The sequence below is a fragment of the Emys orbicularis genome, chromosome 11 (assembly GCF_028017835.1).
Source record: "Emys orbicularis isolate rEmyOrb1 chromosome 11, rEmyOrb1.hap1, whole genome shotgun sequence".
In the NCBI taxonomy this organism is placed as follows: Eukaryota; Metazoa; Chordata; order Testudines; family Emydidae; genus Emys; species Emys orbicularis.
In genome coordinates, this window is record NC_088693.1 from 63,260,994 (window position 1) to 63,276,025 (window position 15,032).

The window sequence follows — 15,032 nt, forward strand, 5'->3', positions numbered from 1 at the left end:
GGGAGAGAGCAGGGAATGGAGTGAGCCGGGGTGGGGCCTCGGAGAACGGGTGGGCCAGGGGGCAAGGCCTTGGAGAAGGGGCGGGGCAGGGGCAGGGCTAGGGTGTTCTGTTTTGTGCTGTTAGAAAGTTGGCAACCCGAAGTGTTTGGCCAGTTTTTGTTTTTTACTTTAATTGTTGTTAAGCCTCTTTTATGTATATATAATGTAACATAGTGGCGAATGCCATGTGTATACTGAATGTCTCATTGCCTTTGCTCTTTTCATAAGAACGTACATAAGCACGGCCCTTCTGGGTCAGACCAAAGGTCCATCTAGCCCAGTATCCTGTCTTCCGATAGCGGCCAGTGCCAGCGCCTCTGTATTTAATCGTGTCCCAGTATACACCTTGATAAACGTACTTACAGATTAGTCTTTCTACAATGGTGACACTTCACCACTGCCCATGAAAAGAGTCAAGGACCACGACTCATCTTACTGTACGTTGCAGTCTCTTTGGATCCAAAGTGCCTCTGCTGCTGGTAAGGCTGGCGAGCTGTCTCCATGGCCCCCCTCCATTAGCCCGGCAAACACTCTGTAAGAGTCCCCACCAAAAAAGACAGGAACAGAAACCTGGGGCCCTCCCCTCCCACATGAGTGGGACCAAGGGCCCTCCTCCCTCAGGGAGAACAGGGTCCTTAGTCCCTCATACCCTGAGATGAAGGGATAGGAGTAGGGTCGCTTCCAGGACTCGCCCTTGAGCCAGGGTGTATCTGCTTGGATGTGTGGACTAGGCCAGGGGTGCTCTTCTCTTCCTGCTTCCCACAGTCCTATGCTGGGCTGGTGTTGGTGGCTCCTACAGTTAACCTCACAATGAGGTGCATGGGGCTGTTCAGTCCTCTCAGAGGTATTGTTTCAGGCTGGCTGCAGACTTGGGCTGCATTTGTTTCACCCGGGTCATGTTTTCAAGCTTTACAGCCCCCCCCCCCCCCCCCCCCGGACCAGAAACCTCAGCTTTTGTTACACACTGGACGTTCCCGTGTAATCAGATGATTCCAGGAGCTGGGGCCCTCGACCCAGACCTGTGGTGCCTATGGCTAGTTAATCCTGGCCTGCCCTGAATTGGAGCTCAGGTAACTCCGGCCCAAGGCTCGGCCCCTGGCTGGGGGGAGAGCTGTGACTGGCGCTACCTCTCGGCTGGGAGCAGAATGTGGCTCATTCCTGCCATCAGCTGGGTGCCCAGCTCTACCTGCTCCATGCCTAGTGGCTGAGGGGGCTCTGGCTGCTGCTCCCTGGTGATGCTCCCAGGGCCCCTTCTGCCCTAGCTCCAAATCTATGGACACGGGTGGGCTGGAGGATTATGATCTAGACTACAGCTGTATGGTTACAGTCCTCTCTATGGTCCACGTCCTGCATGTTTCACACTATGGTTCAGATCCTACTACGTATCCTGCACTGCATTTTGGGTAAGGTCTGCAAAGCCACGGAGGTGATTGGAAGGGAGTCTTGTATCCCCGTACTCCCTAGTGCGGCTGCCTAGGCCTAAGCCCTGTGTCATTTGTGCTGGAAGTAGCTATGCAATGCTGGGGAGGGCAGGGAAAGATGAGGAGCAGCGTTTGGTTCAGAAGATGATACTGTAGCGCAAGAACACAGGACAAGCCTCGACGTTCCCCTTAGTACACTTACAACAGCACGCTGAGAGCACAATGGTTGCTAAAGCATTTTATTCACTGAGACCCTTCCAGGCGAAAGGCGTCTTGATTCAGTAGAGATCAGTGGCACGTCTCAAAGAGCCAACTTTGCCACTCATAGCGCCCCACTCGCTGAATCTCCGGTACTCCCCTGGCCTCAGCAGGTACTGGCGGCCTCTGAAATTTGGCAATTCGTAAAAGATCCAGTGCCCGTCCAGCACAGAGCAAGAGAGCATCTCGGGGGAGCGTAGCTGGTCCATGACTTGCGGAGAGTCCTCAGTTAACTCTACCATGTTGCCTCTGTGATCCTCCTTCTCATAGATCTTTATCCTGTAGGTGCCCCTGTGCTGTGACAGAAAATGAGACAGGGTAATAGAATGACCACAGCAGGCTGGCTGCCTGTTATCCTGGGCCCTGAGTCAGCCCTGTGCACTGCTCCAGTGATGCAAAGGGCATCCCTGCAGTGTCCCCCCAGGCATCCTGGAGGGACTACCTCTAGAAGAAAGAAAACAATTCTCATTTTCAGTCTTGGGTATCTCTGCTGAAAATGATCAAGCAAGTGCCTTATGACGGTGGTTTGGGCAATTTTGCCATTTAAAAAAAAAAGAAGCAAAATTGAACTCACAGGTGGGATCATCCGGCAGGACTTAATGGAAGTGCTGAAACCCTCAGACTGCATGTCGGGATAATCCCCCCGTTTCAGAAAGAACTGCTGTCCCTGGAAGTTGGGACGTTCATAGAGCATGAAGCAGCCACTTTCCACGCGGACGGAGTTACAGCGGCTGAGCTGACTTTGAAAATCCGGCCGGTCGCTGCTGCAGTCAACAGAGCGGCCCTGGAAGTTTCTGTCCTCAAAAAGAGTGATCTAGTGCGAGAAACAAACGGCAGAGTTTGCAGTAACATCCTATAGAGTGTGACTGCGTCCTGGTATTCCTATTTCTCTCCGTCCAGCACACTAAGCCTGAAGTGTCTGGGCCTTACATTTTACTGACTCTGGTGATAAATTGATTTACTCCTGTGACTTCAGTGGAATTGATCCTCATTTACACAAGTGTAAGCGAAAGCAGAATTGGGCTGTGAGAGATTAATATACAGGGACTAATAGAGGCAGTAGGTCCCCTAGCTCTGCATTCTTGATTCTCCTCTCCTACTGATATAGGCCAGGAGTAACTCTGTTGTAAATGAGAGGAGAATCAGGTCCCTGGCTTCAGACTGACATACCAAACAATCCAGTCCAGACAGGTTTCTCTTACCTTTTCCATCGTAGCTGGATTCAGGCTGCAAGCCTTAGTACTCCAGCCGGGCAACTGCCTTTTTATACCTCACAACCAGTGCTAAGTGTGCACACGTTAACAAAAGTCTTTCTCTGTTCATAGAGCCGACTCATGACTCTGGGGGATCATTCACTCTTTGTACTAGTGTCCATAGGTTTTGTGTAGTGGGGAACAGGTTTTATTCCTATTGTTACCAGTGAGCAGTTCTGGGCCCTGGATCTGTCAGCTCAGCCATTTTTACATTGAAGACAACATAGTTCAGGAAAAGAGAGAAACTTCTGGCCGAGTGACAGAGGGGACTGGATGTCGATGCCATCACGATCCTTTTCTATAGAGTCTCTGCAGTTACAGTGTTATAAGTGGATGCACAAGTGGTACAATAAAGATGGAAGAGGGTTCAAACGACAACACAGAAAGTAGGGAGATAAAAACAGAAATGTGCATGTAAAAAAAATGTCAAAAGGGCTTAGGTAGACATCAGGCGTGTTTGAGCCCTTCAATAGCTTTGGGGTCAGCAGTATGGAGTCTGGAACATACTCCCGCGAGACCAGCATGAGATAAGCAGCTGTTCAGTAGGTGTGCCGCGTCCACCCCCACCCACAGCCACACTGGGCTGTTCTGAATCTCCAGGGGTGGTCATTTCCAGCACACCTCATCACCCCACTCAAAAGGTTGAGTTTGCATCATAGTGTGGGAGCCCGAGGCCAGGCAGTCTTCCATCAGGCTGAACAAGGAAAAGGAGTTTCTTGGGCCTTGTCTACGCTACAGAGTTTTCCTGACAAAAGTTAGGCCCTTTAATTAAAGCGCTTTCATTAAATCACTGTTGCATGTCCTCATTATGGTCCTTGTGTTGGCAGAGCCCATCCACACTAGCAGCTCTTGCATCGATACAGAGCAGTGCACTGTGGGTAGCTATGCCACTGTGCAACTGGCCCTGGGGTTTGGGGCAGGGTTTACAATGCCTCATGGGGTAGGTACAGTGTCACATGATGCAGGTTTCTCAGTCCCGTCATTCCATGGGCAGCCTACTAGATTGCCAGCCGCTTTTCATCTGAAGTGTATCTGGGGGCAGAAGGGGGACAGTGTGTGAGAGGGACTCTGTGTGTGTGTGTGTGTGTGTGTGTGTGTGAGAGAGAGAGACAGAAACAGAGTGTTGGGGGACAGTGTGAGAGATTGTGTGTGTGGGGGGGGAAGAGTGTGTGTTTGGGGAGAGTGTGTCGGCATGCTGTCAGTCTAAGTTCAGACAGCAGCCTGAGCACCCAATCCTGCGGGTGGGGGACACCTCCCCCCCACATCAGCCCCTGGCTCTGCACAGCACAGCAATCTTCCTCCCCTCCCGCCCCTGCAGAAGCAGCTTGCTCTGCCTGCCTGCCAATTCCACATTAATAGTTCTGTGATTCTCTCCGAGTCAGGGCCGTCCTTACCCATACACAAACTACGCAGCTAAGCTGGCCAGGAAAGCTGCTCCTGCCCCATGCCCACTCCACCCCTTCCCCAAAGCCCCTGAGTCTGCTCCGCCCCAGCCCTGCCCCCACTCCATCTGTTCCCCAAAGCCCCTGCCTCTGCTCTGCCCCACCCCGCCTCTTCCCACCTCTGCTCCACCCCAGCCCCGCCCCCACTCCACCTCTTCCCCTGAGCTACGTCGCGGGGGACTGCAGCAGGGGTCGGGTGTGCCCTGCACTCACCAAGCCCCCCACTTTTTAACATAGGTGTAGTTTCAGAGGGCAGGGGGCGGTGTTGCTAGTCTAGCTACGGAAATAATTTTCCAGCTATTGTGGAGTAACTTTTCTTTTATAATGGTGTCTTATGGGTGCAGCATAATATTGGATTGAACCTATGTACTTAGGCCCTGTCTATATGGGGTTGTTTTTGACTGCTGCAGTGTGTTTGATTTAGAGATTTTTGCTGGTACAATTAGATTGATGTAGTTGGACTGGTGCAAATTTTCCTCATCTACATAAGTCCGTAATGTCAAGTTCTGAATTGATTTGATTGAAATGCCAATTTCTTATATAAAGGTTTTCCTCAATGGAGCTCAAAGTGCTTCACTGTCTTTAAAGTATTTATTCTCAAAAGACCCTTGTGAGGTAGGTGGTGTGATTTTTCTCTGAGACCTCTTTCCACTCTTCTTCACAACAACTCAGTTCAACTCCAGGCTTTGTCATTCAGTTATCTTTATTTGGCATACAGCAACACTTCACTGAGTTGATGAAACTCAAATGTAAGGTGGTGGTGGATGTAGTGTGACAGTCTCTACCCCCATTTGTACTCCTTTTATTGGACCATGATACATTTCATACAAAGCATGCCTTGTGAGGTATCATTCAAAAACTCATAATTTCCTGATTGTCATTGTCCTAGTAAAATATGTGTGGCAGCATTGTATGTAAAGTTTTAAGATTCTTCTGTGTTCTGTTAGTAAGAGCAGCCACAAACCACTTCTTCAGAGACAAAAGGCAAACTGACACCTCAGCCAGGTGTCAACATGATCAAATGGACAATCACCTGGTTAAGTGGCCATTCTTTGGCAGGAAAGAGGGAGTGAGTGAAAATCTATATTTTGACAAAGGAAGAGCTTGAGGTTCCCATCCAAACAGACTTTGTCTCCTGGACTTCAGCTGGAGATGGAGAGTGAACTATAAAGGGGGGGAACAGACACCCCAAAACTTCTCACTTTCTCTCTGCTCACAGTATCAACAACACCTGAAGGACAAGGAAAGTGACACTGGGGTCACTTGGGGCAGGGGTCCAGTCTGAAAAGGAATCCAGCCATTAAGACTGCTAAAATATGTAGTGAGAGAGACCTTTGCTTTGAATTCATTTAGCTTAAGTTTTTCTTTTTATTTCTTTGTAACCAATTCTGACTTTTATGCCTCATTATTTGTAATCACTTAAAATCTATCTTTCTGTAGTTAATAAACTTGTTCTATTGTTTTATCTAAACCAGAGTGTTTGCACTGAAGTGTTTGGGAAACTCCATTTGAGATAAGAGGATTTGTGCATATACTTGTCTATTAATAAAATGATGGCCTTTATATGAGCTTGTAGTATCCAGGAGGGTGCTGAGTACAAGACACAAATTACTGGGGGAATGTCTCGGACCAGGAGTTTGCTGGTCAGGGCCTGCTTTAGGCCGATTCCCCCGAATCGGGCCCCGTGCCTAAGAGGGCCCCGTGCCCTAAAGAAGAGCGCCTAACTTAGGCGCCTTTTTAATTTTTACTCACCCGGCGGCACTCCGGGTCTTCGTCAGCATTTCGGTGGCGGGTCCTTCAGTGCCGCGGAAGACATCCCTGCTGGGGCCCCGTCGAAACTATTCGAATTGGGCCCCGCCGAAACTATTCGAATTGGGCCCCGCACTTCCTAAAGCCGGCCCTGTTGCTGGTGTTGCCCTGCAGTGTAATTGAGTGGCTGGATGTAGCACTCATGTAGTATAGCTGGGACTAATTTAGATGCTGGAGCCTGTGTGTGGGCAGACCAGGAGTGGTTGCTCTCACAGTGAAGCAGTGTAAAACGCACCCCAGGTTGGAGAACTGAGGGGACACATCTGTTCAACAGTCCAGATTGTACCCTGGGTAAGGTCACATTAGGGCACATGACATATCTATCCAAAGATGCACAGAAACTCTCTCCCTTTATAAACATTTACACATTTTACTTCATTTTCTATATGTTGCATCACATATGCTGGCAGTGGCTCGCTTACTTTGTAGGAGCTGATCCCCGTACAGCATGCTCTGTCCATGTTTGACCTACCCTTTACCTCATGTTTTCATTCCCGACTTATTGTGTCCATTATTATTTTGTTCATAGTAAATGGTTCCCTGGGTGTTCCCCCTCCCAGCTAGCTGAGAAACTTTGTCTCTTAGCTTAAAGACCCATTTACTTTTCTTAGCACAAACATTCCGTTTTTAGCCTGCTGATCTATTTACCTCCTGAGTCCTGTCTTCCAAAAGACTTCAGAGGAGCCAGGTCAATCCTATGTTAAGCGTGGACTGTACCACTCTGCTTTTGGGAAAGGCTGGCAGGGAGCAAGACTACAATGGTTCATACTGAAAGGCGAACTGTCAGGCTGGAGTGAGGTTACTAGTGGAGGTCTTCAGGGAAGACAGTTTTGCTGACATGCATTTTTTTTTAAAGATTAGATGCCGGGTGTTAGAGGGGTTAATTGGGAAGTAGCACAGGATTGTGGGAAATGCCCACCAGACAGCTGGTCTGGAGGGAGCCTCATAACCTGGAGGGGGTGACAGTAGTGGCCTAGCCAGAGGGCTGAGTCATGAAGTCACACACAACACCCCAAGTCATGAAGAAAGAGAGAGAGATGGGTCACAGTGTGAGTACCCGATGGAAGGGGGCATTTGCTTCTGGAAGTGGGACCAAGGTCCCTCTAGCCTCAGGGACAACAGGTGTCATTTGACCCTCATACCCTGAGCTGAAGGGATAGAGGTAGAGTAGCTCCCAGGACTCCCCCTTGAGCCTGGGTGTATCTCTTTGGATGGGTGAACTGGGCCAGGGGTGCTCTTCTCTTCCTGCCTCCCAGAGTCTTCTGCTGGGCTGCTGTTGGTGGCTCCTACAGTTAACCTCACACTGAAGCGCATGGGTCTGTTCAGCCCCCTCAGAAGTATTGTTTCAGGCTGGCTACAGACTTGGGCAGATGTCTCTGAATTGGTTCCACCTGGGTCATATTCAAGCTTTGCTTCACACACCCCTGGGACAGACACCTCAGTTTTCGTTATGCACAGAAAGTTCCAGTGTAATCCGATGATTCCAGGAGCTGGGGCCCTTGACCTAGGCCTGTGGTGCCTATGGCTAGTTAATCCTGCCCTGCCTGGATTGGTGCTCAGGTAACTCTGGCCTGAGGCTCGGCTGGGCAGAGAGCTATGATTGATGCTGCCTCTCGGCTGGGAGGAGGATGTGGCTCATTCCTGCCATCAGCTGGGTGCCCAGCTCTGCCTGCTCCATGCCTGGTGGCTGAGGGGGCGCCGGCTACTGCTCCCTGGTGATGCTCCCAGTACCTCTTTAGCCCTAGCTCCAAATCTGTGACCATGGGTGGGCTGGAGGATTATCATCTAGAATACAGCTGTATGGTTACAGTCCTCCCGCCGCCTCTCTATCCTCCAAGCCCTGTATGTTTCATTCTATAGTTCAGCTCCTACGAAGTGGCCTGCACACTGCATTTTGGGTAAGGTCTGCACAGCCATGGAGGTGATTGGGACGGAGCCTGGTGCTCCCGTACTCCCTTGTGTGGCTGCCTAGGCCTGAGCCCTGTGTTTGGCGTTGAGCACTTTGTGCTGGAAGTAGCTATGCAATGCTGGGGGACGGCAGGGAAAGATGAGGGACTAATTTTGGATCAGAAGATGATACCATAGCCCAAGAACACAGGAGAAGCCTCAACGTTCCCCTTAGTACACTTACAACAGCACACGGAGAGCACAATGGTTGCTAAAGCATTTTATTCATTAAGACCCTTCCAGACAAAAGGCGTCTTGATTCAGTAAAGATCAGTGGCACGTCTCAAAGAGCCAACTCTGCCACTCATAGAGCCCCACTCGCTGAATCTCCGGTACTGCCCTGGCCTCAGCAGGTATTGGCGGCCTCTGTAATTCGGCAATTCGTAAAGGATCCAGTACCCCTCCAGCACAGAACAAGAGAGCATCTCGGGGGAGCGTAGCTGGTCCATGACTTGCGGAGAGTCCTCGGTTAACTCTACCATGTTGCCTCTGTGATCCTCCTTCTCATAGATCTTTATCCTGTAGGTGCCCCTGTGCTGTGACAGAAAATGAGACAGGGTAATAGTGACTGCAGCAGGCTGGCTGCCTGTGATCCTGGGCCCTGAGTCAGCCCTGTGCACTGCTCCAGTGATGCAAAGGGCGCTTAATGCTGCCTCTGGTCTCCAGAGGAGGGGAATCCTTGAATGCTGCAAAGGCAGCACATCCACCCATTTGACTGAGACCTACGTGAGCCGTGACTCCCACCCTTGGTGCAGGGAGCATGTCTTGGGTGGGGAGGGAGCCCAGCCAAGCACAAGAGGGGACAAGGCTGCAGTGTACAACGTTGGCCAGTCCTCAGCCAGCACAATGATCCCATAGGCCAGGAGTTCTCAATCTTTTTCTTTCTGAGGCCCTGGTGACGGGGCATGCTTGCCCCACACCAATACTGCAAAGGTTAAATCTACTCTTTGGGCTGAGGAGGCCATGCACCCTTGGCCTTGCTGGGTATGTTCCATCTGTAGACCAGGTATAAAAGGGAGCAGCCCCGCTCATTCGGGGCTGACTGCCGAGGAGGGAGGACGCCCGCTGGAGGCTCCAGCCCTGGAACTGCTGAGGCCTCAGAAGGAAGAAGCCGGAGATGCTGAGACACAGGCAAATGCCCAAGTTCCTGCATATGCCCAAAGAGCGACGAAGCTGCTGAGAGCCGCACAGGCTGAGGAGCCTACGGACTTCGGAGATGCCAGGACGACTCCACCAGAGACAGGGTAGGAAATAGCAGAGGGAGACTAGGCATTGTACCAAGTGTTGTCAGTGTGTTTTGGTTGGATTCCCCACTGACTCAGTGGCGAGCATACTTGCCACTGTCAGGGCCCTGAGCTGGGACCTGGAGCAGGGAGGGCACGGGTCTCCCTTCCCGGTTGCCACCCCCCTCAGGTGGCGGCACACTCCCTTGACCAGCCTACTGAAGAGGGCCATTATATTGACTCTGGCCATTTGGCCACACAGTCCTGCTGATTCGGGCCACAAGGACACGCAGTCCTGACGGACGGCAGCCATATTGATTTTTACCCTTAGGCGAAGCTGTCCCAAGATAAGGGGTAATTGTATAGATTCAGCTGCAGGGCCATAATTATCCTCACTCCATCCCAAGAAGGGATGGGTCACACTTGCCCCACGACAGGGTCCTCTAACATGCTATAAAAACTCCACGGACCTCTGTGCCATAACAACAGTTTTTCTGCATATAAAAGCCGGGTTTGCCATTACAGGGTAGCAAGCAGGGCAATTATCCAGGGCCCCGTGCCACAGGGGGCCCTGCGAAGCTCAGCTGCTCAGGCTTCAGCTTCAGGCACGGGTGGTGGGACTCAGGGCACTGGGGCTTTGGCTTTCTGTTCTGGGCCCCGGTGCGTCAAATGCTGGCCTTGCTTTGGAGACTCTCTGAAACCCACTCGTGGCCCACCAGGGGGCCTCAGATCCCTAGTTGAGAACTGCTGTCAGAGGCTACACTAAGTTCTGCTGGGGGGCGTTTCAGGCTTCAGCAGCCCCAGAATCAAGGAAACAGAAAAGTGACTTTGTTCTAAAGAGTCTCAGAAAATGTTGAGCCCAATTCTCCCCTCACAGTGGTGTAACTCTGTGGGCTTCAAGGAGTTACTCCTTATTTTACACCAGTGTGAGGGGAGTGGGCCCAGTGTTTTTCCAAATCCCCAGAAGTTACGGATACATTTTCCCTTCTTAACTCGAAGTATGTTGTTGTTCACTGTCCATATTCCTAACCACAGGACAGCTGCACCGAGGCCCGGAACAGGCAGCTGTAGAGGAAGATTTCCTATCCTATCCCTGCAATGTCCCCCCCAGCCATCCTGAAAGGACAACCACTAGGAGGAAGAAAGCAGTTCTCGTTTTCAGTCCTTGGGAGCTCAGTTGAAAATGATCAAGCAAGTGCCTTATTACGGTGGCTTGGGCAATGTTGCCATTTTTTAAAAGCAAAATCCAACTCACAGGTGGGATCACCCGGCAGGACTTAATGGAGGTGCTGAAACCCTCAGACTGCATGTCAGGATAATCCCCCCGTTTCAGAAAGAACTGCTGTCCCTGGAAGTTGGGACGTTCATAGAGCATGAAGCAGCCACTTTCCACGCGGACGGAGTTACAGCGGCTGAGCTGACTTTGAAAATCCGGCCGGTCGCTGCTGCACTCAACGGAGCGGCCCTGGAAGTTTCTGTCCTCGAAAAGAGTGATCTAGTGCGAGAAACAAATGGCAGAGTTTTCAGTAACATCCTATACAGTGTGACTGCGTCCTGGTATTTCAATTTCTCTCCGTCCAGCACACTAAGCCTGAAGTGTCTGGGCCTTGCATTTTACTGACTCTGGTGATAAATTGATATACCCCTGTGACTTCAGTGGAATTGATCCTCATTTACACAGGGGTAAGCGAAAGCAGAATTGGGCTGTGAGAGATTAATATACAGGGACTAATAGAAGCAGTAGGTCCCCTAGCTTTGCATTCTTGATTCTCCTTTTCTACTGGTATAGGCCAGGAGTAACTCCTTTGACATCAACTCTGATGTAAATGGGAGGAGAATCAGGTCCCTGGCTTCAGGCTGACATAGCAAACAATCCAGTCCAGACAGGTTTCTCTTACCTTTTCCATCGTAGCTGGATTCAGGCTGCAAGCCTTAGTACTCCAGCCGGGCAACTGCCTTTTTATACCTCACAACCAGCGCTAAGTGTGTACGCGTTAACAAAAGTCTTTTCTCTGTTCATAGAGCCAACTCATGACTCTGGGGTCTCATTCACTCTTTGTACTAGTGTCCATAGTTTTTGTGTTGTGGGGAACTGGTTTTATTCCTATTGTTACGAGTGACCAGTTCAGCACAGCCATTTTTACATTGAAGACAACATAGTTCAAGAAAAGAGAGAAACTTCTGGCCGAGTGACAGAGGGGACTGGATGTCAATGCCATCACAAACCTTCTCTATAGAGTCTCTGCAGTTCCATTGTTATTAGTGAATGCAGAAGTGGTACAATAAAGACGGAAAAGGGTTCAAATGACAAAATAGAAAGTAGGGAGATAAAAACAGAAATGTGAATGTAAAAAAAAAAAAAAGTCAAAAGGGCTTAGATAGACCTCACGTGTGTTTTTGCCATTCAGTAGCTTTGGGGTCATATGTATGGAGTCTGGAATGTCCTCCTGCGAGACCAGCATGAGATGAGCAGCTGTTCAGTAGGTGTGCAGCGTCCACCCCCACCCGTAGCCACACAGGGCTGTTCTGAGTCCCCAGGTCTAGTCATTTCCAGCACACCTCATCACCCCACATTTCCAATGGTTGAGCTTGCACAATATTTAGCCTAGCAGCCCGTGGCCAGGCAGTCTTCCATCAGGCTGAATGAGGAGAAGGAGTTTCTCAGGCCTTGTCTACACTACAGAGTTTTGTTGACAAAAGTTAAGCCCTTTAATTAAAGCACTTCCATTAAATCACTGTTGCACGTCCTCATTATGGTCCTTATGTCGGCAGAGCCCATGCACACTAGCAGCTCTTGCATTGATGCAAGAGCTGTGCAGTGTGGGTAGCTATGCCACTGCAACTAGCTGTAGGGTTTTGGGAAAGGTACAGTCACATGATGCAGGTTTCTCAATCCCATCATTCCATGGGCAGCCTACTAGATTGCCAGCTGCTTTTCAGCTGAAGTGTATGTGAGGCAGGAGGGGGAGAGTTTGTGACAGGGACCGTGTGTGTGTGTGTGAGAGAGAGAGAGACAGAAACAGAGTGTGTGTTGTGGGAGAGTGTGAGATATTGTGTCTGTGTGTGGGGCGGGGGGAATGTGTGTTTGGGGAGAGTGTGTTGGCATGCTGTCGCTGTAAGTTCAGACAGCAGCCTGAGCCAGTGCTGGGTGCTGGGTTTACAATGGCTCCAGTGGCTCCATGGAGCCGGGCCCATGCTCAGAAGGGGTCCCGGCCTGCTCCACTTGCACTGCGCCCCGAGACCCCGCTGGCTCCCCCAGCCCACCACTTGCTCCTCTCGGCCTGCCCGCTGGCTGGCTGAGGGCTCCTCTCCGTCCCCGCCCCCACCCACCTGCTTCTCCCTGCCCCCTGGCCGGACCCCAGTGCACCTCCGGCTCTGGGAAGTCTCTGCTTCCCACCACCTGTGGGGCCCCACCTGTCTCCCCGGAGCTGAGCCACCTGGGACTGCTGCAGAAGCCTGGCCATTGTCAGGTCTCAGTCGATGGGCGGGGGGAGGATGGGGCTTGGCTGGGCCTCTTCAGGCAAGTGGGTCCTTAGGGACCCCGGTCGGGGCAGGCCCTGGCCTGGCTGATCGTGCCACTCACAAGGGGCCGAAGCGATTCCCCGCCCTGGGACCAGCCCTGGCTGTGCTGCCAGCTCAGCCTGGCAGACAGTCGCCTCCCAGCAGGGCCGGTGAGTGTGGCCGGGAGGCAGTGCGTGGGGGAGAGGGTCTCTTAGGGGTTTGGGGCGGTGCTGGGCTGTGAGGAGGCAAGGAAGATGTGTGTGTTGGGGTAGTAGGGAGTGGGGGTTCTGTGGGGGTGCCGGGCAGTTTGGTGGGGCTGTGGGCAGGGAGACACTGGGCTGTGCATTTGTGGGTGGGTCAGGGGGACGCTGGCCATAGGGAGTCAGGGGGTGTTGGGCAGGGGGGCTGTGTGGTGCAATATGGCCCGCCGCCCGAGGGGAAGGGGCATGCTGGCAGCACAGGGCCAGGTGGGCCACTGCCGGTTTGTAAATAGTGCCCTTGCACTGGGCTGAGCAGAGTGGGGCCTCCCCTCCTATGCCATGGCCCATTGCCTCTGGCTGGCCCCTCGCTCTGGGGACTGACCTCCCCGCGCCATGCTCCATTGCCTCCATGGGGGCCCACAAATATGTTTGGCACCAGGCCCAAAAAGGTTAATCCGGTCCTGGCAACCAATCCTGCGGGTGGGGGACACCCCTGCCCCACATCAGCCCCTGGCTCTGCACAGCACAGCAATCTTCCTCCCCTCCCGCCCCTGCAGAAGCAGCTTGCTCTGCCTGCCTGCCAATTCCACATTAATGGTTCTGTGATTCCCTCCGAGTTCTCCCACAGCCTCCTCAGCTGCAGGGAGCAGCATCCTCAGCAGCTCTGTGAGCTCTCCACACTGAGGAATGTCAAAGCTTGCACATGCCTGCAGGGCAGCCGAGTTCAAAACAGTGAGCAGAATCGTCACAGTGGGCATTGTGGGATACTGGGGGAGGCCAGTTATGGCGACATAATGAACGGCAGCATCTACACTGACGCTTTCTCGCTTTAACTTTGCTGTAAAAAGCTCCATGTCTGTAGTCCATGTGGTTTTATGAGATGAGAGTGGCTGATCCCAGATGTAAAAAGCAACAGAGGGTCCTGTGGCACCTTTAAGACTAACAGAAGTATTGGGAGCATAAGCTTTCGTGGGTAAGAACCTCACTTCTTCAGATGCAAGTAATGGAAATCTCCAGAGGCAGGTATAAATCAGTATGGAGATAACGAGGTTAGTTCAATCAGGGAGGGTGAGGTGCTCTGCTAGCAGTAGAGGTGTGAACACCAAGGGAGGAGAAACTGCTTCTGTAGTTGGATAGCCATTCACAGTCTTTGTTTAATCCTGATCTGATGGTGTCAAATTTCCAAATGAACTGGAGCTCAGCAGTTTCTCTTTGGAGTCTGGTCCTGAAGTTTTTTTGCTGTAAGATGGCTACCTTAACATCTGCTATTGTGTGGCCAGGGAGGTTGAAGTGTTCTCCTACAGGTTTTTGTATATTGCCATTCCTGATATCTGACTTGTGTCCATTTATCCTCTTGCGTATTGACTGTCCAGTTTGGCCAATGTACATAGCAGAGGGGCATTGCTGGCACATGATGGCATATATAACATTGGTGGACGTGCAAGTGAATGAGCCGGTGATGTTGTAGCTAATCTGGTTAGGTCCTGTGATGGTGTTGCTGGTGTAGATATGTGGGCAGAGTTGGCATCGAGGTTTGTTGCATGGGTTGGTTCCTGAGTTAGAGTTGTTATGGTGCGGTGCGTGGTTGCTGGTGAGAATATGCTTAAGGTTGGCGGGTTGCCTGTGGGCGAGGACTGGCCTGCCTCCCAAGGTCTGTGAAAGTGAGGGATCATTGTCCAGGATGGGTTGTAGATCACTGATGATGCGTTGGAGAGGTTTAAGCTGAGGACTGTAGGTGATGGCCAGTGGAGTTCTGTTGGTTTCTTTTTGGGGCCTGTCTTGTAGCAGGAGGCTTCTGGGTACACGTCTGGCTCTGTTGATTTGTTTCTTTATTTCCTTGTGTGGGTATCGTAGTTTTGAGAATGCTTGGTGAAGAACTTGTAGGTGTTGGTCTCTGTCTGAGGGGTTGGAGCAGATGCGGTTGTACCTCAGTGCTTGG

General features: G+C 51.5%; 2 protein-coding genes across 2 annotated transcripts; both read right to left on the reverse strand.

Moving 5' to 3' along the window:
• Positions 1-1,738: 1,738 nt before the first annotated feature.
• LOC135885319 (gamma-crystallin B-like) lies at positions 1,739-2,929 on the reverse strand. Its single transcript, XM_065412992.1, has 3 exons — positions 2,921-2,929; positions 2,293-2,532; positions 1,739-2,014 (listed from the first exon to the last, which is right to left on the reverse strand). The coding sequence occupies exons 1-3, from the start codon at positions 2,927-2,929 to the stop codon at positions 1,739-1,741; spliced, it is 525 nt and encodes a 174-aa protein (XP_065269064.1).
• A 5,500-nt stretch (positions 2,930-8,429) lies between these two features.
• LOC135885320 (gamma-crystallin B-like) lies at positions 8,430-11,299 on the reverse strand. The gene is made up of 3 exons (XM_065412993.1): positions 11,291-11,299; positions 10,648-10,887; positions 8,430-8,705 (listed from the first exon to the last, which is right to left on the reverse strand). The coding sequence occupies exons 1-3, from the start codon at positions 11,297-11,299 to the stop codon at positions 8,430-8,432; spliced, it is 525 nt and encodes a 174-aa protein (XP_065269065.1).
• Positions 11,300-15,032: the final 3,733 nt, after the last annotated feature.

Bases quoted from the DNA above. Each gene is read 5' to 3' on its own strand.
- LOC135885319 (XM_065412992.1), bottom strand. The intron at 2,015-2,292 runs GTGAGTTCAATT...TTTCTGTCACAG, and splicing joins CCTGCCGGATGATCCCACCT to CACAGGGGCACCTACAGGAT.
- LOC135885320 (XM_065412993.1), bottom strand. The intron at 8,706-10,647 runs GTGAGTTGGATT...TTTCTGTCACAG, and splicing joins CCTGCCGGGTGATCCCACCT to CACAGGGGCACCTACAGGAT.